The sequence below is a fragment of the Varanus komodoensis genome, unplaced genomic scaffold (assembly GCF_004798865.1).
Source record: "Varanus komodoensis strain SLA01 unplaced genomic scaffold, ASM479886v1 scaffold130, whole genome shotgun sequence".
NCBI classification, from domain to species: domain Eukaryota; kingdom Metazoa; phylum Chordata; class Lepidosauria; order Squamata; family Varanidae; genus Varanus; species Varanus komodoensis.
The window spans coordinates 324,316-347,055 of record NW_025335377.1 but is presented as its reverse complement, the minus strand read 5'-3'; the positions used below and the strand labels follow the sequence as shown (position 1 = coordinate 347,055).

General features: G+C 51.2%; 2 protein-coding genes across 5 annotated transcripts in view; one reads left to right on the top strand and one right to left on the bottom strand.

The window, feature by feature from the left end:
• Window positions 1-4,351, top strand: part of STX1B (syntaxin 1B) — a 64,191-nt gene extending 59,840 nt beyond the window's left edge. Inside the window, exon 10 of the mRNA XM_044422592.1 lies at window positions 930-4,351. Within this exon, the coding sequence (XP_044278527.1) occupies window positions 930-986 (57 nt within the window). The 3' untranslated portion in view covers window positions 987-4,351. The remainder of the gene's footprint in view (window positions 1-929) is intronic.
• Window positions 4,352-16,411: 12,060 nt separating this feature from the next.
• HSD3B7 (hydroxy-delta-5-steroid dehydrogenase, 3 beta- and steroid delta-isomerase 7) overlaps window positions 16,412-22,740 on the bottom strand; it is a 48,158-nt gene continuing 41,829 nt past the window's right edge. For all 4 annotated transcript variants that reach the window (XM_044422551.1, XM_044422548.1, XM_044422549.1 and 1 more), the window contains 2 exons: window positions 20,383-20,545; window positions 16,412-19,371 (listed from right to left, as the gene is read on the bottom strand). In XM_044422551.1, coding sequence (XP_044278486.1) covers window positions 18,947-19,371; window positions 20,383-20,545 — 588 coding nt within the window. In that variant the 3' untranslated portion in view covers window positions 16,412-18,946. The remainder of the gene's footprint in view (window positions 19,372-20,382; window positions 20,546-22,740) is intronic.

The following is a 22,740-nucleotide window of genomic DNA, read 5'->3' as shown; positions in this document are numbered from 1 at the left end:
GGCAGGCATGGACCTGCTGTGTGGGAGCAGGTGCTGTGCTCCTTACAGCCTCTTACAGTGGTCAGTGCCAGGCAGGCCCGGCCCAGGCCAGCCACCAACAGAATGCAAGCAGTGCTAAACGGCTCCGGAACACCCTCATGGTGGGAGCAGACTTTCCACCCACCCCACCCGGGAAACCTGGGACAAAGGACAGCAGCGTCCTGGCCTGCACAGTTTCCAAGCTGCGTAGTGAAAGCTGGAAAAACATGACATCCTCTGAGAAGGGAATGCAATTCCACCTTGCATAAATGCACAAACAAGCCTAAATGGAAAGAGGTCTCAGAAGTGATTTTTCATGCTGAATAGTGCTATCACATGCACTGGCCAGATAGTTGTTCAGAACAGCACAGCAACCCAAAATATTCACCCATCGAAACAGTGCACGTTTATGGGTTTTTCTCCCCCTTTAAAGCCAGTTTCTTTAATTCCTAATTAATGTCCCCAGTTCAAGTTTCTTTTGGATAATTTTTTTCCAAGAGTTTGGCTGCAAGAAATGCAAACTTGAACTACCCTTGCTGTTTCCAGGAAAGGAGCCAGCAGCTCCCTTTCTGTAGGTTGTCTAATAGGAAGCCATGCTCTACATTTCAAAGGAAATCCTTCTAGAGGCTCGCTATGCCCCAGAGCCAAAGAAAACTTCACCCTTTTAGCTTCTTTTCTTATATTTATCCTGCTGCCTGATAAGCAAAGCTCAGGACAGCTAAATAGTCTCTCTGCCAGTTTTATCCTCACAACAATCCTGATAGGTTGACTCATAGTGACTGGCCCACAGTCATCCACTGAATCTCACAGCTCTGTGGGAATTTGAACACAGCTCTGTCCGTGGTGTTAGGTCAACAAACGAATCGCTACACCTTACGGCTTCCCTTGTCTCTCCCGTTTTTCTCACGCAGTCATGGAGAAGGCATGAAGATACCTTACCATTATTATTTATTTTCATTAATTGCTGACAATAACTGATACGGTTAACTGGCTTAAAGCAAAAGGCTGAAACATGGCGGACTACGGTGACACAAATGAGATTCTGACTGAAAAGAAGCCGGCCTGTTTGCAGAGATCCAGGGCCCATCGGCCAAGAGAAAATACGACCCACATTTGTTCTGCACCGCTCAGGGTGAGCCAAGCCACACGTGGGATTCCAGATGCTATGTTCAGTGGAAGACAGTGTGAAGAAGAGGTACACCAGGAAGGAAAGCGGGTGAGGAATGGTGGGGAAGTGATGCATGAAATGTGTGGGACAGATTTTCAGGTGCCATGCAAAAGGGCAAGGAGCAATGATTGGTTTAGCCAGAAAGGGCCAAGTCAAGAATGGAGAACCTGATCCATTGGCCAGCACCGCTGTTTCTTTGTGGATGCCTGGGAGTCTCTCGGAGCGTCACTTGTCCACATGGCTGTGAAGATGCCTTCAAGTGTGTGAGCGTGAGGCTTGCTCAAAATCACCAAAGTGGGAAAAGGGCCAGAAAAAGATTCAGGTTTCCAGTTGCAATTGGGGGAAGGAGGTTCTGGACTGTACCAATCGTCATTGTTATCCTCACAGTGAAGCACACGACGGGAATAAGTTGATGCAAAATGCAGGTAGCGAGGGTGGCGGAATTAACATTGTGCAGATATGTCCACATTTTTGCCATGAGCCCAGCTCCACTAGTTCCATATCCTGGAACATCAGAGTTTTCTCTTAAGGAAGGAAATCCTCTCCTCAGACTGTCCTGGGAAGCAGCCCCTGTGGACGAATCTTGCTGAGACTTCCTTAGGAGAAAGAGGGGCGAGGGGCTGCCCAGGAAAGGTTCTGTTCTTACCATTTGCATCAGACACGGCTGACTCCAGCCTAGGAGTCCCTCCTTCCCATGGTTTTCACTCCCATGCTATTTCCAGAAGCAGCCGGGACACTGGTGCGCCAGCCTCTGCTTCCCACAGAGGGCATGGCTTTTAAGGGAATGCAGCTGTTTCCAGCTCTGTTGGCTGGGGGATTATAGGAGTTGTAGTCCAACATGTCCGGAGGGCACCTGGTTGGAGAAGGCTGGGGATGCGGGATCTGACTCAGTGCCCCCCGACCCCAAATGACGTCCCTTTCCATCTGTCCCTTCTCACTTTTCCTTTCCCCTTGATGTTGCCATTGACAAGTGAAAGCAGAAGGCTGGATTTCCAAGAACCCCACCCAGATTCAAAACCATAAAAGCAGTTTCACTGCCACAACACAACATTTCACATTCTTCCCCACTAATTCTGTGCCACCCACAATGAAAACAACCCACATTTTTTGAGAGATGCCCACCCTCCTTTGTCAATAGTGTTTCCTTCTTCATGTGTTCTGTACCTCAGCGTTCCCTAACCTTCTGCCCTCTCCCCCGGGGATGATGAGAGCTGCAGCTCCACAGGCATCTGGAGGGGACCAGCATGGAGAAAGCCATTACAGATGATGAACAATTAAACTCTTGATGGCTTTTGAAACAAGCAACCCAACCACAGCAGGCAGTGACTAATCCTGAGGGAGGCAGGGCCTAGAACTCCCATTTCTCCGAAAGGGTGTTTCAGGCTGCTTTGTACCAGCACTTCTGGTTTTCCTGCTGTCCCGCCTTCCCTCACCTCTGCCTCCCACAGATTGCTTTCACGGGTGCCAATTCTCAGCTTCTCTTGTGGGCTAAAATGTAAGAGCAGCGCTCTTGGAGCAGGCACCAGAAATCGCGCTAACCTTCCCCAACTCTGTGTCTCCAAGATGTGTTGGACTACAATATCCAGCATCCCCCAGCCAACAGGGTGGGAGCTAGCCCATCATCCGCAAGGGCCGGCTGGATCTCTCTGGAAACAGCACGACCATAAGTGCAGGTGTCCTTCCCAGCAGTGGGAGTGGAACAGTCCTGCCTCTTAAGATGGCTCATTACTTCCATGGAAGTGGCTCATGGGCAGACATACCCTCCATGAGTTTGGCGAAGGGTCTTGCTGTTGGCTGCCAATTATGCAGCCTTCCATAAGCAGGACTCTACAGTCTTACCCCACCTCACCAGCAGTGGTAGGTCATGAGCAGGAGAATCACAGATTCATGGACCCGGGAGGGGCCTGAAAACACCTGTCCCCCCCCCCCCATGCGAAGGAAATCTGCCACAGTGGCATCCCTGCCGAGGGGACATCTCCCCAGAATCTACATGCCAACTCATGGATTTGCTAGCCAAAGAACATTTGTAAAATCTGTAACAAATTATGAATGTGTGACAGAATATTGCCATAATTAATCAAATGAAAATGTGCCCACTGCATGTGAACTAAAATACATCTAGACCTTTACACCAAAGAATCGTATTTGCAATTAAGGGTATTGCCAGTTAGGACCTTTGGAAGCCATTAAGGCAAAAAGCACAAATTGCTGGGGCACTTGGCCATCTTGATCAAGTTAGCAGACAACATGTATTTCCTGAGGCACAAGACATAACACCCCCAAGCTGGTTTGAATGCAGTAATGCACTCTCGGATCGTCAATTTTTGGGCATCCACACAGACGATGGTCATAAGGGATCTGATGCTATCTGCCATCAAATACTGTTTTGAAATTGTAGAAATAAGTCTGGGCAATAGTTTCCATGAGCCATGCTGGTTAAAGGAATCTGCTTTTCTAGGTGCAGGATTTTAATTCATATTTATTTCAAGCCATTTATACCCCAGTCTTCAGAAGAGCTTCGGAATGGTCTATAAATTTAAAAAAACAGTCCTGGTCCTCAGGCTTACAATCTAAAAGATGCAACACGAAAGCGAAGGGAGGGAAACAGAAAGCAAGGTCATTCCAGGACCAGTTGTACAGATCTTTGTAATGAATGGCTGCAGGGCAGGCGGGCATTTTTCCGCCTTTTCACAACCAGCCGGAATGGAAATGACTCAGCTAGAGGAAGAGCCGAAAATTGTTGGTCTCTCACCTGTGCCAACGGTGTGTCTGGCTTCTTATCCTTTTGCTCGAAGGCCCAATTGAATGAACCTCTATTACGACTGAATTGTCTCAGGAAGGGATTTCAGTCTGAATGCCCACAGAAGAGCCAACCTGCCCACCGAAAGATTTATTCTCACAATATATATCTCTTTCTTCTGGCCTACTGTTCCTGGGTTTAGCCCCTGACTTAAACTCCAGACATATTCTCTGTTTTGCTTCCTCTTTCTTGGAGTTTGGGGCTGTGGGTATGGAATAGGAGCATGTTAAACAAACAGAGCGTGGAAACCGTGAGATCTGGTCTGAAGTAGTGTAAGCTCCTTCAACAAAGAAAGAAAACAGTAATAAAGCATGCCATTTAAATTCTGCGCTTGGGTGGAAAGTGATTAAAATGCACCTGTTGTCGCCGCTGCTTTTTCTTTTGTTGTGGTGGTTTTATTGGTCTGGCAGCTTCATTTGCCCCTCCTCTAACATTTGCAGTTTGTCATCTTAATCCAAAGCTCCGCGGATGTTTCAATGCACAGACAATGCCCGTGCACGCAGGACTCCTTGTGGCTTTTAGTGTTCGGGCCGGCTCTCTGCTGTCCTCCTGCTGCTCTGGGGAGCTGCTCAGGTTCCTGTGAAATCCCTGGAGAAGCTCGGATGCCCTGAGGGGATCCCTAGACATCCTGGGGCCCCTGCCCCACAAGGGGCCACTGGACCAGGGACCAGCACCTCCTGGATGCTGCCCGCGTTGTGATGGAGCACAAGAGGGTCTCCACTCCCACCTCCCAAATGGGGCTGATGTGGCTGGACCACCTGGGAATGGGCTGCATCTCATCCACAGGACTCCCTGGAGTCTAGTCATTCAAAGCAAACCAAATCTGTTTTCAGACTGGTGTGAATGTGCAGTATAGATATTTCCCCTAGGAGGGCGGAGGCCGGGCCAAAGCAAACATTGGCCAGCAAACCCCTTTCCCTCCCTGTTCCGGAGACAGCTTCTTGGATCTCTGCATTTGTGTGGCTTTGGAGAGGGCTGCCCCCTTTTCTCCACCCCCAGAGCCAGTGGAGGGATGACGTCCACATGCGGCGCTGGGGGGCACTGCCCCACACGGAGCAGAGTTCAGAGGTTCGGGGCAGGCAGCCTCACGGAGTCTTTGCCGCCAAAGTGCCCCAGCCGAGCAGCTGGGCCAACCAGGCAGCAGAAATGTCATTATCTAATCGGATTGCATGCTAATCGGGTAGGGTGGATAATCCTGCATCGTTAAAGGGAAATCTCGTTAGAACAATCCCATTTCGAATGCTCAGTAATCCCACTGTGTCCTAACAGCTGGACAAGGCCTGGGCAATGTGCAGCCCTCAGTGCTGGGAATACGGGTACCGGCCTCTGCCTCCTCAGCCTGGAATGTGTGGCCTTTCCCCAGAGAGGAAATATCCTGGATTCCCCCTTTGGTATCACAACTCACACGATCTCTAACCAGAGTTTCCAGTCTCGCCTTCCTACCCCAGCAAGAACTTTAGGCCTTGCATAACTTCTGTCATAGGGGAAATTTAGAGCATGACGTTTTTGCATGGCATGGAGATAAAGTGATGCAAAAGGCTTCACCTGTTGAATTCTTGGCTCACAGACATTCCTGAACGCACAGGGAGTCTGCCTGCCCGGGGGAGGGGGAGGTAGCAACCTTTGCCGTGACCCAGCAGCTGCACCACGATATCTCAAGCCCATCCACGTGAGCAGCCTCTCAGCAAGGGCAGCAATGGAAGATTTGTGCCGGGAGCAGATGGTCCTGGCGATGCCGCTCATGTTACAACCGGGCGAAGACATGCGTGCCAGCCGTGGAGGCGGGGGCACAGCCCCAAAGAATGAAACATGCTTTGTAGAGCAAAAGCAATCACATGAAAACGGCAAGAAAGTATTTTTCAAGGAAACCGGAGGGGACTGCCACTGTGAGGCCTCCAGAATGAAAACACATATCCAAACAAATACACTCCATCTTCCCCATTGGCACAGAGCAACAGGGAGCAGACTGTATCTACATCAGTTGGTTTTGTTCCTTAGAGGCCACCATTTTCTTGATTTCAGGATTTGGGTTTGTTTTAATTCCTTCCTCAGGAAGGGCAAACTGATACACAGCCGTGTCCTACCAGAACTTGATTCCTAGAGAACTCTTTCATCTTCTTTGTGATCTTAGCACCCTTCCAAGAAGCAAGACCAGCCCTGAATACTTTCCCCTCCCTGGCGGTTGTCCAGTTTATCTCGTAGGTGCACCCCAAGATCCCTTGCAGGCTGGAGGGACAGATCCAGAGGCTTACCACTTCTCTGGCACCCTTCCAGATATTCCTGCTCCACAGAGTTGCTTGAGCTAACCACACACAGCAGCGTCTTGGAGATGAGCCCAGTGCACCAAGTCCAAATGGCCCACAGAGAAATCCTCTTGGGTGTCATTCCCCAGCTCTGGAAGGCCCTGGCTCTAGCCCAGAGCATCCAAATCTTCCCGAAAGTGCCGCCAGCCTTTTATCTGCCCTTTCTGCTCCTCTGCCTTTAACAGCAGCTTGCCCCCAAAACACCACCTGCTGATTTCGCTCAGCACAGGAGCAAGGGAGGCAGTTGCTCGCCTCGTGAGTTGGCCAGCTATTTCCCAAAGCAATATATTCACTACAACTAAAAAATAAAAACCATGGCAAGCCATGCGAAGGGAAAAGGACTTTAGCGCCACCTCCTGCATTAAAAATCGGAATGGGATCTGCTCTCTAGCATTGGGAAGGACAGAAAGGCACATCCCTCAAGGAGGTAAATAATGCCATTTTTATGTTTCTTTCCTTCTAAAAGCAAATGGAGGAAAGGTCAGCAAAGCGTTCTTTTCCTGGTGGCTGCATTTTCATATTTAATGGGAACATTTCTCCTTCTGGAGCCTCAGCAAACCAAGCACAAACACAAGTGGAGAGGCAGGTGCAGCGGCTGGCTGCAGGCCGCCCCCATCTTTCTCCAGAAAAGCCAACACTCCAGACAGTTATACAAGCTGTCAAACAGCCAGTCCGGCCCCAAATGTTCTCATCCATCAACTCTCAATTTGGACCTGCGGCAGCTTCTGTGATGGCATGCACCCAGCGCTCTGTCCATTCCCATCTACCCTGACCTAGTGCCCTCTGGCTTTAAAAAAAAAAGTGGTTTAAAAATATTCTCTCTCTCTCCTGTCCACCCCTCCCGCCTTCCTTTCCTTTTTCCTCCTTGCAGTCTCCGTTTTATTTTTAGGCTCCAATGCCTGGAAGCCTAGTTTCCGCGTGCGGCTGCTCGCCTTCAGTGTTGTCCTACTGCCCCCTGGTGGTCATCAGCGGAGGCTCTGCAAATAAATGCAGGCGTCCGTTTTGTGGCTGGATTGGAGGTCTGCGGGTGACACGGTCTCTGCCTTCACCCTAAGAATTTCATTTAAGCTCTCAGACCTTGGACCTGCGGAAGACAGAGTTACAGGGTTTGGTCTCCGGAAAGCAGCGTTCCAGGAAAAATGCAGGATGGGGGTGACAGCTTTTGAATTAACCTCCGCTTTTGTCCCTTTGAGCAGTGGCGATCTTTCCCAGATTTTCACAGAGGGGCTTATGCTAATCTCTTTGCCACGAATAAAAATCTTTACCACCTGAATATTGCAGATATGACTCCGTTAAAGTCCTTGGAGCAGGTCCGGCTGGGTTTTCCTGGTTAGTTGGCTACTCTCTGGTAAAGGAAATAAAAAGGTGCAAGAAGGGGAGAACACAAGGACCTCCACCATAAAAGCTGAGCTTGAATTCGAGATCCCAGCCCCTCACAAGCAAGTAGGTCAGCATAATGAGAAGCAGCTGCTATCACTGTCACATAAAAATTAATACCTAAATTCTTGGCCTGCTCGGTCCCCTAGTCCTCCCAGCCCAGGCCTCTTGATTTTGCAACAAGGCTGCTGTGCCGTCGAACTGCCAGGAAAAAGCTCCATCCAAACTGCTCGCCGGACTTCCTTGCACAGGAAAAGCTGTCCCTGCCTGATTTCTGCCCACAACTCTGCCCTTGTGGGCAAGGGCCAATAGGAGGAGACCGATCTGGAGCCCCGTGCCTGGCAAGGCTGCTGCTCACAGAAGAGATCCCAGCTCTGCTTCGGCTGTGCAGCTGAACGAGGTGGGAAGCTCTCTGAGAAGGGCGAAGACAGCAAGGGAGGCGAGACCTTCTGAATGCCGCCCACAGCATCAGTCCCCTGCACACGGAAAACCAGCCTGACACGGAGCAGGCCTGGCTTTCGCCTCCTCTGCCATCCTCCCAAGAGGCCTGGGGAGCACCGTTTGTCAAGAGTGCCGAGATGGCTTTTGAGCCCCCCGAAAGCAAATAGACTGGGCTCACGAGAAGCAGCTGCCCCTGTTTTCAGGCTTCGGGGCAGGAATGGCCATTAAGCCGGCACAAAATTGTACCTGGATATGCTTGAGCTCAGTGCTTACCCAGGAATCAAGGTGCAGTTTTAGAACCCAAAGCCTGGGAACATACAGAATGGCCATGAAGGGGAGGGGGTTCCTGAGTATGTGCAAAGTGCCTCCTCTCACCCCTTTGGTGCCATCTACTTTGGAGCTTGGCTTCGCACACAGGGCCAGCATGAAAGGCTGGTGCTGTCAGGCTGTTGCTGTGACCCACAGGGCACTACTGACTTCCCAAATTTTCCATCTCTTCCTTATTAGCACTGCCAGGTCGGCTGCCCCCTCCAAGCCCAAGCAGGGAGGTTGGAAAGCATCTGCCCTTTCCCTTGCCCTCTGGAGTGGACCCAGGAGAGGGAAAGTGACGGGGCCACAGAGATGGCTGCAAGCAAGAGGCAGGAGGGACAGCATCCTGCCAAAAAGCTACACACACACACACACACACACACACACACACACACACAGAGCCTGCAGTCCTCACGGTCCATGTCCCTCTCAGTGTAAGGGTAGGGCTGTCAGGAAGTGCTGGCCAAGTAGACCAACCCTCCAGGGCTCTTGCTGTTTAATACAAGGCTGTAAAACTGGGCTCGACTTAATTTCAGATGAGTTTTTTTTCAGGGAGGGGGAATTGCAGCTGTGGGAGGCTGGAGGCAAAATGGGGGCAGGGGCAAAACCAAAGGGACAGGACCAAAATACCAGGGCATTTTGCTTCAACATTCCTACTGCCACTAATGAAGTACTGGGAGATGCATTCAGCCATCCAAAACAGGAATAAAAAAATTGCCACTGCTGGGAAACCACCAAATGGTCGCCAGCTGGAGGAAAGGGGGTGTGAGGAAGGCCCAAAGACTGGATTTGGACCACCTACGCCAGGGGCCTCCGCGTGTCCTCCGACCCGCAGGCTCAGCGCCTCCGCTGCAGCAGCGTGGAATCTGTTGCTATACCCAGGCGAGGATGCCGCGATCACCCTTGCCAGGGAAAACTTGGCCGCTGATTTCTGCGCATCAGCCCTCTGTTGACAGGATGGAAACATGATTGATTCTCCCCTCCCCTCGCCTAACTGGCAGCCCTAACTGACCTCCTTCCTTGGCCCTGACGGCTCTCCGGGCCACTCCTTGCTCCCCCGGCATGGCAGAGAAGCCCAGTGTTTTTTCCTGGACGCAGGGCCACACCCAAAGCCGAATTGGGCTCCTGGGGAAGGGCCCACCTCTCCTTCCCCTTGGGCAATGAGGTGGCAGCACAGGGAATGATCCAGCTGCTGTGGGGTGTGTGCAGGTCAGCTGCCTCTTCTCAACGCTGACTGCATGTTTCCATGCGTGACGCTGGCCAAGTTACACCCTAGAAGCAATCAGCTAGATTGTCTGACTGATGGATTGCTTTCCCCAGTTGTTGAGTAATACAAGGTACTAGATGTTTCTCATCTGAAGCTTTCACTTCTTGCTTGCAAAAGAAACTAGAACTATGGAACAACAAACTAGACGAGAGAGAGAAAGAGAGAGGGTCGCACAGAGCTGCTCTCCCTTCCAAGCCTAAATGAGGTCCAGTGGTCTTGGACGGATGACTTGTGCAGCCTCAGGTCTCAGGTCTCCAATTATCCTAAAAACAAAGAAAAACTAAAAACAGCATCAATCATCAAAAATGTCGGGAAACAAATGTTCTTAAGGAGGCACGTGCATGAGATAAAGCACCCGCTTTGCCTGCAGAAGCTCCTGCTCATTTCCTCACCTCTAGGAAGGGCAGGAAAATTCCCTGAAACTCTGGAGAGCGACGGTCACCAGGTTCACACCTAAGGACAGCCCATGGCTTTCCACCAGGCTGAACTTGCTGGGCAGAGCAGGGCTCCCATGTTAATGCTTCCTTAACAGACGGCAGCCATGGTTTGTTGCTGGGCTCCCCGCTGGGCTTTTTAGCCCCTAAACAAGCCAGGACTCCAGCTCCGGATCACACGCTCAGGAGTCCATTAAGGGTCCGCTCATGGCTTATTTGGCAAAAGTAGAGGTGGAGGCAACGCCTCTCTCCTGCTCAGCCGCAGCGGCTCGTACCTCTTGCTGTGTGCAAATCGGCCCTACGTCAGCAGTCCTTGGCTCGACTGGAGCAGCGTCCTCTGTGTTCGAGCCCAAAGAAGGAGGGTTGAGTACAATGCTTGAGCACAATCCAATGCAACAGTCATGAACAGGTGGATTACGCACCCTCTCAAGCACCTATTTGGGCCAGGAAAATAATTTCCATCAGACCGTATTGATGCACAGTGCGGGGAGGGGGAAAGCGTTCCCTGCGGGTGGAACTTGGCTTATTTGCAGTTTCCCTCAGTCTGCCCCAGCTGGGGGCACGTTCTCTGGCTGGAGCGTATGGAGTGGGCCGCTTGAGCCTGCGCATATGAGGACAGACAAGAACACGATGAGGCGTGCCGGATCAGGCCCAGGGTCGAGCGGGTCCAGGACTCTGCTCAAAATCAGCCACCCAGCCAGCTGCACACAAGCCGGATGTGAGCGCGACAGCACCCTCCCACCATGTTCCCCAGCAAGCAGTATATATGGGCACGCTGATACTGCAGCTTGCTGAAGTTATTTAACTGTTTCGTGTCCAGTCCTTCCTTTCGGCTTTTCCTGACTCCCTACCCGTCAGCTTCACAGGATGACCCATCTGGGAGAGAGGGAGAAAAGCATCTCCTGCGCCAGTTTCTCCACCGCATCCATAGTCCTGCATGCCCCGATCAGGCCCCTGCCCCCACTCGCTTTCTGCATTTCTCCAACTCTACACTGTCCCTTTCTAAGTGTGGCAACCAGAACGGCACTCAATATTCCAAGTAGGGTCACTCCGTAGATTTATGTAAGGGCCATATGACATTGGCAGTTTCATTTTCAATGTCTTTCCTAATTATGCCTATTATGGAGCCCGCCTCTTTCACAGCAGCTGCGTGCGGAGTGACCGTTTCATTGAGCTGCCCACCACACCCGCAGGATCCTTTTCTCGGGCTGCAGGCTCCTTTTCTGTCTCGCCCAAGCCCGTGAGAAAGACCACAAGCACAAGCATATTTTATGCAACCTCAGCATCCCCCGTGCTCATGAGGGCTAGAAACTGGATTCTGCACATTTATACATGGGCTTCCATAGGAGGTGGTTGAAGCCCCACTGATGAGGGTGATTAAGGATAGACCGGACATGCACATGGTAGGCATGTCGTGAGTGGAGTGGCTGGAGGCAGGGGTCAGACTAGATGGCACAGGAGGACCCTTCTGACTTGCTCAGTTTCGATGTTTCTAAAGGCACCATGTCCAGGAATCCATGTTCTTCCATAGCAGATCCTGTAAAACAGGCCAGCTATTCCCCACATGTCCTCTTTGTAAACAGTTCATCTAAAAGGACAAAAGTCTGGCCTCTTGAATCTGCCATGGGGGTGGGGAGCAGAAGCTTTGAAAAACAACATGCCCTCACCACCCATAACATTCAACAGCTTGCATATTACCTGACAGCCAGCCAGAGATGACCAAGCATTTCTGTTGGATGATGCCCTCCTCACAACACACAAATTCCATTCCTCCTCCTCTGCTGTCCCCAGATGGCCTCGCGGCTCCCCGATCCCCTCGCACGGCTTCTCTGCCGCCTGCGCTTTCAGTGGGCCCCACTCTCAACCCCTGCCGTGCTCAGAACCAGCCGCACGCTGGCAAAACGATGCCACCAGGGGCCAGTATTCAGCCAGGCCAGGCCAGGCCAGGCCACAGCTCCGGAGAGCAGCGCGTTTGCAACCTGCACGGGGAGACCCCGGGCCCCTCGAAAGCTTGTGGTGGGCCCTGTATGACAAGAAGCAGGCACAGGAGGGAGGTGGCTCTGTGGGGGAGGGGGCCTCCACCTGCTTTGCCAGGCCCTGTGGACTCCGGGCAGCCGGTCAGGCTTCCTCAGCGGGTGAGTCGATGCACAAAGCCATCCCTGCAGGCAGGAGATTCCAATGGTGCTGCTGCAGGGCTCGGGAAACTGAGGCGGAGGAACGAACCTCGGGATTTGTGGTGCCCACAAGGAAGGGGGTGGATGGGGCTCGCTGCCAGCAGGTGCCCCGAGGTGGGACGCAACACCAAAAGGTCTCCTGATTTGGGGCAGATCACCAGGGAACCGAGGGAGGCGGTACTCCCTCCCCTGCAAAGGGGGAGACAATCCAAACCCTACACATCACCCAGTGCAGGGAGAGCTGCTGGACTGGCGCAAAGAACTGGGGCCAGAGTGTGGCCCGTTGCCACTCCTTCCTCCCTTCCAACCTCCTTTATGTCACATCTTCCATTATTAATCTTTCGAAGCCGCCCTGGGGGCATCATTTTGCCTGGGAGCGCATAGAAATATTGCAGGCGGTGAGCTGGCATCACTTTCTCCAAGGAACATGCAAGGCAAGGGTGGACCTTGGACCTTGCGAATGACTTTGGCGTATGATTAAAAGCTGTGGTGGCTAGTGAAAGGCATTTATTTATTTGGAATTTTTGCATGCCGTCCCATTCGCATAAGCCTCGGGTCGACTTCCAACATTTTAAATGAATACACATGTATTTATGCATCCACACAGTGGAAAGCCCTTGGACTTAAGGGCCAGGCACTCTGCGCGCGAGGAGTAGGACAGTGGCCAGAGATCGTTCCAAGAAGGCCTGGTGCCTTTCCTAGAGCAAAATCCCCCGGGGGCTCTAGAGGAAGTGGCCACAGCGACGGCTCGGCTTGTTTATCGTGCAGTGCGTACATTGCGCCTGCAGGCCGACCTCCCCACCTGGGGACACATTCCTGAGGGAGTCGCCTGGGGCCTCTTGAATTCCACCACCCCGAATACCAGAGGCTTCCGCACTCCTTGTCCAAGTTGGACTGGCCCTGGCTCGGGCAAAATCAGTCCTCTGTATTCATCTTTCCTCTAAGTCATGCGCCACAATTAATTCCAAGAACTGCCCGTCCTTGGCTGCTGGATGGAGGGACGGCAAGATTCTTCCATCAGCTGCTGCTCCAGGAACTGACTGGCTTCCACGGTACTTGCAGTCAGCTTGTAATGCTTGTAATGCAGGTCTTGTAATGCTCCGTCCCGGCTCACCCACAGTGCAGGGGGAGAGGGCCGGCACGCCCCAGCCATGGACACGCACCCAGCTGCTTCTTTTGCAACCGTTTCCCAGTAACTGAGGACCTGGCAGCTGAACGGCGCTGGCAAGAGAGGCAGGCTCTGAAAACTGGAAGGGCCAGAGTGACAGCACAGGGTGCAGCATGCCAGGAAAACCCAGGGAGGCTCAAGCCCCCCCACACACCATGCATCCAATGAGGTTGCATTATCCAGTCTAGCAGCCTAGGAGAAAGTCCCACTGAATTCAGCAGAAGTCAGCGTCGCCTCCGATCGGGACACATCCCTCGTGGGACACCTTCCGGCAGGCCAAGCTAGCATTCCTGGCTGGTTGGTTTTAAGGCTGCACCCCTGAAGGTCGTGGAAGGATGTTAGCGAGCACTGAAGGAGGCTCCAGTCCAAAGAAGTGCAAATTTGCATTGGCTACTCCAGATATGCGCTCAGACGGCTCGACTGCCCCTTTGCCCTCCACGCTGTCCTTGGACTTGCTGCAAGCGCTGAGCCTGGCCAACGTCCCTCTCCTCTTGGCAGAACACAGGTGGCCTCCAGTGGCCTTTTAGGCCGGCAAATCTCCAATACTGAAAACTCAGCAAGGCAACACGTGAGTCCCACATGAGTCGCAAAGCTTTCAGCAAGGATTCCTTTAACTGTGTTTTCATTTAGTCCTCCCGTCTGAAGGGTGCCCAGCCCGGGCCCTGCCAACGACAGAACATGCTGTCCATCCAGGTCAAGCGCCCAAGACTTCACACGTTCGGTATCTCCACAACCAGTAACGCCTAGGAGCCTTTGGAACGTGAAAGCAGGTTCTGGGCAAATGAATTCTGAGCCTGTGTTGTTTTCCACATCAGGACCGGCAGCAGCTGTAGGCATGGTTGGGCATCTGCCCAGAACCTGGGGGCCAGCAGGGGCCCCTGGCAAGAGCCCCCAGAGTTGCTGCTTTTGGGCACCACCACAGCCTGCTCCTCGCCGGTTCCTGCTCTGGGCCAGGCATTGGTGGTGGAGAGCAGGGGGAAGAGGAGGGCGGGAGGTGCCCCTTCATACGCGGGTCCTTTGCCCACGGAGGGCTCCGTGCTCAAAGGCCTTGCCCTGGATTCCTGGGGAACTGCAGCACACACAGGCCTGGATTAAACTCTAACGAGAAATGCCTGCCGAAGGCACACTGGCCCCCACCCGCCCCTGCTTCCAGCCAGCTCCTTTCCCCCCTTCCCTCATCAGTCCCTCCCAAACCTCCCTCAAGCCCTTGCATCCTCCCTCCTCTTCACTCACATGGCCCCACCCTTTGGGACACCCAAGCACAACTCCGGGTGGCACCCAGCTGGTCTCGCGAGCCCGCCAGCCTCCTGCTGCCCCTCCTAGCCTCCCTGCCTACCCCTTCATCAGTCAGGAGTAGCAGGAGAGTCTCTGGGTTGTTTTCTTGCTGGCTGGGCATGATGCCAAGGGAAGTGTGGCGACTGCTCGCCGTCTGAGTGCTCCAAGAATGTACCCGAGTCCCATTAGAGGCATTCATGGGAGGCAAAGATGGACGAACCCTGAGGCCCGACTTCTCTTATAAAGTAAGAAAAATAAGGGCAGAATCTGATGCATCTTGAGCCAGAAAAAAGCCATGGCTGGATCAGGCACGCTAAGGGTTGCAGGACCCTTTTCCTGCCTCAACATGCGCTGGATTGTACCCGGGGTCCATTAAACAAGGAGGCAGCTGGAGGGTTCGTGTGTTCCGTGGAACACCATGCATGGGCTCCACGGGCGCCTTGCCGACCTTGATCCAGACGCAGGGCCTGCAAGCCGCCACCGGCTTCCCATTTCAGTGCAGGCATTTTCTGTCTATGGGAATATCCTCCTTCTCCAAGCCCAGGCAAGACTCACCAAGGTCAGCAAGGGAGTCATCAGGTATGTGCACAGTCACCTATTCATGGAAAAGGGGGCGTGACATTCATCTGAAATCTTTCTAGAAATTACGGCTGCATTATAATCCGTCACAGCCAGAGTATTTCCGTGTGCGTTGCAGAGATCCCCTTCATGGGCATGTGCGACTTTTGGCCAGTTCCACCCACATGGAGACCTGGGATGCAGGAATGACCCCGCGAGGAGCGTCATGCCTGCACATTTCTCCCTCTTCACAGGAGGTGGGTGCTGGGACGTGATGATGGATCGAAAGGAGTGACTCCTGGCATTCGGCCCAAATGTTAGGTAAAGCTACTGGTGATGTAAACTGTTGAGCCTGCACAAGGAAGAGGATGGAGGCTTGCGAAGCTAAGGCACGACTGGTAATTACCTTGCATTCTTCCACTGCACAGTCACCAGGTGACCCGCTGAGCAGTGTGTCATGACAGCTTCCGCACCTGCCTGCTCCAGGTGCTTTCCAAACAGAGCAAGGCATCATCCTGCACCTTGATTCTGTTTATCTTTGGGGTGTTGAATCTTTTCAGTTCAAGGGTTGAATTCCATTTTGGAGAAGCTCTCAGAATGTTGCTGGCGGGCAGGGCAGAAGGAAAAAGGTGTGCAGCCAACAGGTAGGGAGGAAGTGCCAGAAATATTCAACATGCTTTAACTGAAAGACCTTCTTGCCAGTAATTATGCCCTGAAAGTGGCCAGGCAAAAGCTGCAGCGGCTGGGACACCTTCCAGCTAGTGGCAGAAAGGGGGAGGTGTCCGGTCGAATGGGAAACCCATGTGCTGGACTGGGAGCCCTGGTGGGCCGGATTGGGCTTCCAAGCCAGGGGATCTGTACCCCGGCCACAAGGAGCAAAGCCAGGGGAGGAAGCCAAGCCCTGCCAGATGTTCCCCCACCTTCCCTGTCTGCTCTTGCTTCCAACAACAGCTGGATCCAGAGGTGGCCTCCTGAGGAAAGAAAGGATCTTTGTGCAGTATGAAAACGCAGCTCTTTGTGCCAATACCTAGCAGCCCTCCATTTCCCTTTTTGGACCTGTTGAACCCGATGCTTTGCTCTACTGTGACAGCCTGCAAGAAAACATGACACAGCAACATCTATAGTTCAATATATATTTATTTGCATAAAACAAACTCAAAGGAATCAATATATTTGGCTGATCGGAGAAGGGAAAGAAACCGCAGGGGACTCTTTTCTCCACCTCGCATCTGTTGGTTATGTACCACCTCATTTCCAACATCATGTGCACCACACTCAAGTTGCCTGAACCCGGTGCAAGTGGTTTCTCAACAATCTGGGAACTCTAGAGGTAGTCGTGGATTATGGGGTCGTTTGGGAACCGTCCCTGCCACCCACCTGGGCGGTTGGATGTGACAACCCTTGTGCCACTGCAGGCATACACAGCACACCCAGACTTCTTTCCTTCCCCCAGTCATACAAACTCAGCCTGTTATTGCTTGGACTGTAGGCACTCACTGGAGCACATCAGAAACCCCTCTAGCCCATCATCCCGTTTCCCACAATGACCAGCCAGAAGCCTTTGCAAAGCCCAGAACCAGGGTGTGACATCGGTGGCACACTCCGCCCCTGGACCTGCGAGCTGCAAATGGCCATCAGCCCAGTAGCTGAGCACTGCCGGATCCTCCATGAATTTGTCTCTTCTCTTTCACAAGCGAGCTAAGGCAGTGGCAGTTGCGTCTTCCAGCAACAAAGTTCATTAATGCACTGCAAAAGACATCATTTTGTTTGTGCCAAATTGCCTGCCAAACAGCAGGAAGCACCCCTAATTGCAGTGTTACACAGGAGGGAGGAAAGCCCCTCTATTCCCTTTCTACAGAGCATGCAGAATTCTTTACCTCTTCATCACAACCCCCTCCCCCAAATCACCTTAAAAAATCCTAAAGTATGTCCAACTACCCCTTTCCTCCTACAGAAGGTATTCTTGGTTTCTTTGCCATTTTCTGCATCTTTGTAACTCTACCAACCTGTGTAAGGGTTGAACCTTTGCCTTTCATTCAAAATTCAAGACTGATAATCTAAAAAGATACTGCAAGAGCTCTGGCCAAGGTTGCCCAACCCGGTCTCAAAACTGCAGCGAAGTGTTCGGGGGATTTACCTCTTTCCCAGCGTCCAACCCCAGGTGCAGCTGGAGCATCCAGCGTCAGCTTCCACGACTAGCTGAACGACAGGACGATGATGCCACCTGCCGTCCTTGCCGGCTCGCCTGTCCCCTCCAAGCTGAGTGCCAATCGTCACAGAAACTGGCGGGAAAATGGATTCCCCGTAATGCAAAGTGTTTTGGGGTGGCTTGATCTGAAAGGCGCCATTTGCATCCAGAAGTCTTACCACAGACCTGATTCTGGTGGACATGAAGTGGTGGTCTTGATGCAGATCAATGCAACTGCCTGACTTTTGGACCCTAACCCAAATTAGCCTATGTCCCGATATTGAAGGGAAAGAACGACACCATCAAGCAAAGGGCCTTGAATTATCTGCTCTTCACATTCATCAGGGTCTGCCAGAGGCCTTCAGGCACAGTTGAACATCTCCCACCAATAGCCAACCATCATCCACAGCTTCCTCCCAAGCACCATTCAGCTCTGGCCCCTCTTTTCTCCACTCCCCAACCTTCCAGGCACCACCTGTTAAGCCCTAGACTCCCCCCGTGTATAAGGCGAGCAAGATTAATGCCTCATCTTCCCGGCTTTGCAGAAAAAGTAGTAAAAATAATAGATTCTAAACCTCGTCAAGTTATTTGTCATGCTAGACGTTCCAGCTTTATTGCACAAGCCCAGCCCAGCCCCCTCCCCTGCCCCAAAAGTGACGAAAAGAAAATATCTTGACAATAAAAGCATTTCCCAGAGAGCTGGTGCAGCATGACTTTGGTCATAATAAATGAAGTCACTTCGCCCACTCAGATGACTTGCCATTGCTTAGATTAAATTAGAACACTCAGTCAGCTCCTAATTTCACTGAAATCAGTGGTGTAGTGGTCACTGAGGTAGGAAGGAAAATATTGGAATTGTACAGTAGTGAAGGGGATTCCCTGTTGCTGTAAGGAAGGATGCAAGGAAATCGCATACTCCCTCCCCCCCCCCCCCCGCATTCCCCATCCCACTGGTCTGTAGCATGCAAGATCAAAGCTTGCCAAAACGGCACTGGCGGGGACTAAGAAGCGGAAGTGGGCGCTTCCCACCAGAGAGGATTTGGAATGTGCATCGTACTCAAGCAAAATCGCCATCGTTCTAAAAATGGACCAAAACCTTGGCAGAAAAAGCACAGTACTCCGGGAACTGAAGTGTTCTCTGATGCACTCTGACAGCATCCAAAACGGTTTTCGTTGGTGCTGGATCCCCCAAATCCACCATTTCTCCCCTTTTTTGGCTTTTGCATTCTTCTACTGCTGTAAAGAGCTCAGCAGACTTTAAGTGCTATAAATGGGCAAAATGTAGGTGATTCATAGCGGTTCAGTCACAACAGAAAAACAAGATCCGGAGCTGTCTGAGATGACACCAGGGCCCCGTTCTGCAAATAAGCAGAAAAGGGTCCCGGCAGTGGCAAGACCCACCCTTGAATTGCTTTGAGAGGCCTCTCCCTGACCCGAATGTCCTGCCCTTTGTCCCTGACTGGGCTCTACTTCCCAGCTTGCCTCCGGGCGTCGATCTCCTGGAGCCACTGGACGGTGCGCTTCCGGCTCTCCTCCCAGGTGTAGCAGGGCCGGTAGCCGAAGTGCTGCTGGGCCTTGTCTGTCTGAATGGTGAAAGTGGTGCTGGCTATGGCCAGGGTGTAGGGGTTGAGGATGGGGGCGTAGGTGCAGAAGGGCTTCAGCAACCAGCGCAGGACACTGTTGAAAAGAGCTATCAGCTGGAGCAGGAAGAAGGGCATGAGGGGCCGGGAGCCCAGGAGGCGGAAGCCGCAGGGGCGCAGCATCTCCATGTTGAAGTCCTCGTAGCTCTTGTATGGGGAGTCATCGTAGCAGAAGTAAACCTGGCCCCCGATGGCTGCAGCTGACTCCTGCATCTTTCGGGCCACCAGCAGGTGCATCCAAGCCACATTGCCTGCAGTGGGGAGAGAAGAGGAGGAGAAATGCTTGGAAAATGGGAACGGGATTGGAAAAAGGAGCCAAAAATAGATGCAGAAGCATCGATGGACATAGACAGCTCAGAGGCAGAAGGAAAAACAAAGTAAGCTTCACTTTGTCTTGTTACATGACTTTTATGGAAAGAGAGAAAGATGTAAACATTACTGAGTCATCAGTGTGCAACACAAAGCAGAGTGCTTTGGGCTGATGGAAGATTCCTGCATTTGTGCCTCGCACATTTGTGGCTTGATCCAAGCACATTTGTGCGTATTGCAGCATGTGCTAGATGGTGTATTTGCTAAAGCTGCTGTTTCTTCACTTTGCAAATAAGGACTTTAAAAAGAGATTAATTAGGACCAAAAGGATCTTTCCTAGCTCCCAAAAAATACACCATTCTGCAGATGTGGGGGGAAACACACCCACACACCCACTTCTTACTCCTGAACGGCTCACCCCTTTGAAGAGGTTAGCAAACAAATGAGCAGCAGCATAATTTCTCTACCACCCCATAGGTGAAACTCTCTGGGTAGTTAACAACAATCCATACAAACAAAACAATAAAATACAGTACAAACACCATAAAATCAAAGAAGCCTTAACAAATTTAAAACACAGTAAAGAATTACCCTGTAAAAAGGAAATCAGTTTGGGAGTTGCGATCTTGTTTCCATAAAAATACTTCCAGTAGTGTTTCCAGTTAATATGAAACCCTGCCTTCATAATTGACTGTTGATTTTGGAATGACATTTAATTGGCCTGTTGCTTAAATTTAATATGGAAGCCCTGATGTGGTTGCTTAACTTTCACAGTATGCCAAGCAGCAAGAGAAGAAAGACTCAGAAAGATTTTGTTCTCTTCGTTTTCAAGCACGGATATACACAACAGGGCACAGGGGCACTGAATCAAAAGTAAAGGGTGTCTAAAGTCTGGGGTGGATTTTCGGAGCGGGGAGGGCCCAAGAATGGTAGAGCTGAACCATGTAACTCACCCACATAGACCCTGCCGTGTTCGGTGGAGGCTGGAATAGCTCGGATCATGCACCTCTTCGTACGGAGCCCATTCTCATAGAACTCCTTCATCAGTGGATGGTTCTCCCCGTAGATGCCAGTCGGCCGGAGCGCACAGGTGGCCAGCCGTTTCCCATTGTTCATCTGGAACAGAAGAGGCAGGGAGTCACACGCTCCCCGTCCTGCCCTGCCGCACCGAGTGATCTGGAAATGGCTTAAATCAGGGGTGCTGAACCTCTTTGAACCCCTTTGAACCCGAGGGCCGAATTCCATCGCAGGGAAGGCCCCAGGAACCACATCCCACTCATGGGCAGGACCAAAAGTAAGAGGAGAGGGTCTAAAATGCTAGCCTGTTTTATGTGACGAGCAACTAAGCCTTGAAAGCAACACTTAAACTTTTAGAATTTGGAGGGGAAGTGCCTGAAAAAGTCAGGAAAATATTAAAGGTTGGGATGGGGGTTGCAAAAAGGAAGAGGGTGCAGCCAGCCAGGAAAGGCCAAAGAGAGCCCCAGATGGGTCGGCTTTGACCTGAGGGCCTCGGATGTGAACCACGTGCCTTAATGCCAAACAGGAGTTTAAGCAGTGCTGTTAACACACTGCAGAGAGAGAGCATTTCCAGTGTTTTTTAATTTTATATTCTTTAAATGCTTTTTATTATTATTATTATTATTATTATTATTATTATTATTATTATTATTATTAGAACATTTCTATGCCGCCTCTTGCCGAAGCCTCGGGGCGGCTTACAACACAATAAAATACAATACAATATAAAAATAATATAAAATTAAAATTAATAATATAAAATAAATAAAAAATATAAATGATATAAAAGAAGTTCTAAAAGAAAAGTTATAAAAGAAAAGGAAAGTTATAAAAGAAAGGAAAAAGAAGTCGCCCTGGCCAGATAAATAAGTAAATTGTTAACAATTAAAATGACATTTAAATAAAAAGGTCTTCACCTGGCGCCGAAAAACAAATAACGACAGCGCCAGGCGGACCTCTCTGGGGAGCACATTCCATAGATTGGGCGCCACCGCAGAGAAAGCCCTCCTCCGAGTACCTACCCTCCTAATTTCTTTCACGGAGGGTTCCCGGAGAAGGGCCTCTCCCGCCGATCTCAGGGGGCGACTGGGCATATATAGATGAAAGCGCTCCTTCAGGTAACCAGGTCCCAAGCCGTTTAGGGCTTTATAGGTCATAACCAACACCTTGAATTGGGCCCGGACTTCAATGGGAAGCCAGTGAAGCTGTCGGAGAACTGGAGTCATGTGAACATAACGCTCCGTCCCCGTCAGCAACCTGGCAGCTCTATTTTGAACCAATTAAAGTTTTAAGACCCGAATGTTTCAAATGGGATTTTGTTATTAGTTGAGTTTTTAGGATGCTAGGCCACTGATGGCAAACCTTTTAGAGACCAAGTGCCCGAACTGCAAACCAAAACCCATTTATTTTTCGCAAATACCAACATTGCAATAAAACCTGAAAACTGAGCTTTTACTTTAGAAAAAAACCTCAATGCTTGTCCAAGCAAATATATGCATATATCTCTGGCAGTACACGGATCAGCCATGAGAAAGCTCGGACGAGTCGCAACTAATGAGCTAAGTTCATGACATCACCAACTGGTGCCACTACTCCTTTCTGAGAATGCGCATAGCCGCTATGTGCGATGTTATCTGATGCTTGGCTGCCAGGGTGATGCTGGGGCGACTTGGATCGCATGCAGACATAGGGCATTGAGTCCCTGATGGGAAAAGTGTACCAAAGGCATAGGCTAACGACAATGGGTCTAAACCTACTCTGGTGCACAGCCCGAAACCTAATACAGGGATAAAGTTCCATGGAAAAGAGGGCGATTTTCAAAAAGCCCTCCTTGAGTAGCGTTTTCTGCGCGGCTCATCATTTCTGCCCATTCTGAACACGTTCCAACCATCAGAACCATGCCGGGACACCTCGTTTTTCCAACCCTAACCCTAACCTGGGGCACACCCCTAACCCTGATATAAGGGTAAAGTTCCATGGAAAAGAGGGCGATTTTCAAAAAGCCCTCCTTGAGTAGCTTTTTCTGCGCAGCTCATCATTCCTGCCCATTCTGAACACATTCTAACCTCAGAACCATGCCGGGACACCTCGTTTTTCCAACCCTAACCCTAACCTGGTGCACACCCCTAACCATAATGTAAGGGTAAAGTTCCATGGAAAAGAGGGCGATTTTCAAAAAGCCCTCCTTGAGTAGCTTTTCTGCGCAGCTCATCATTCCTGCCCATTCTGAACACATTCCAACCATCAGAACCATGCCGGGACACCCCGTTTTTCCAACCCTAACCCTAACCTGG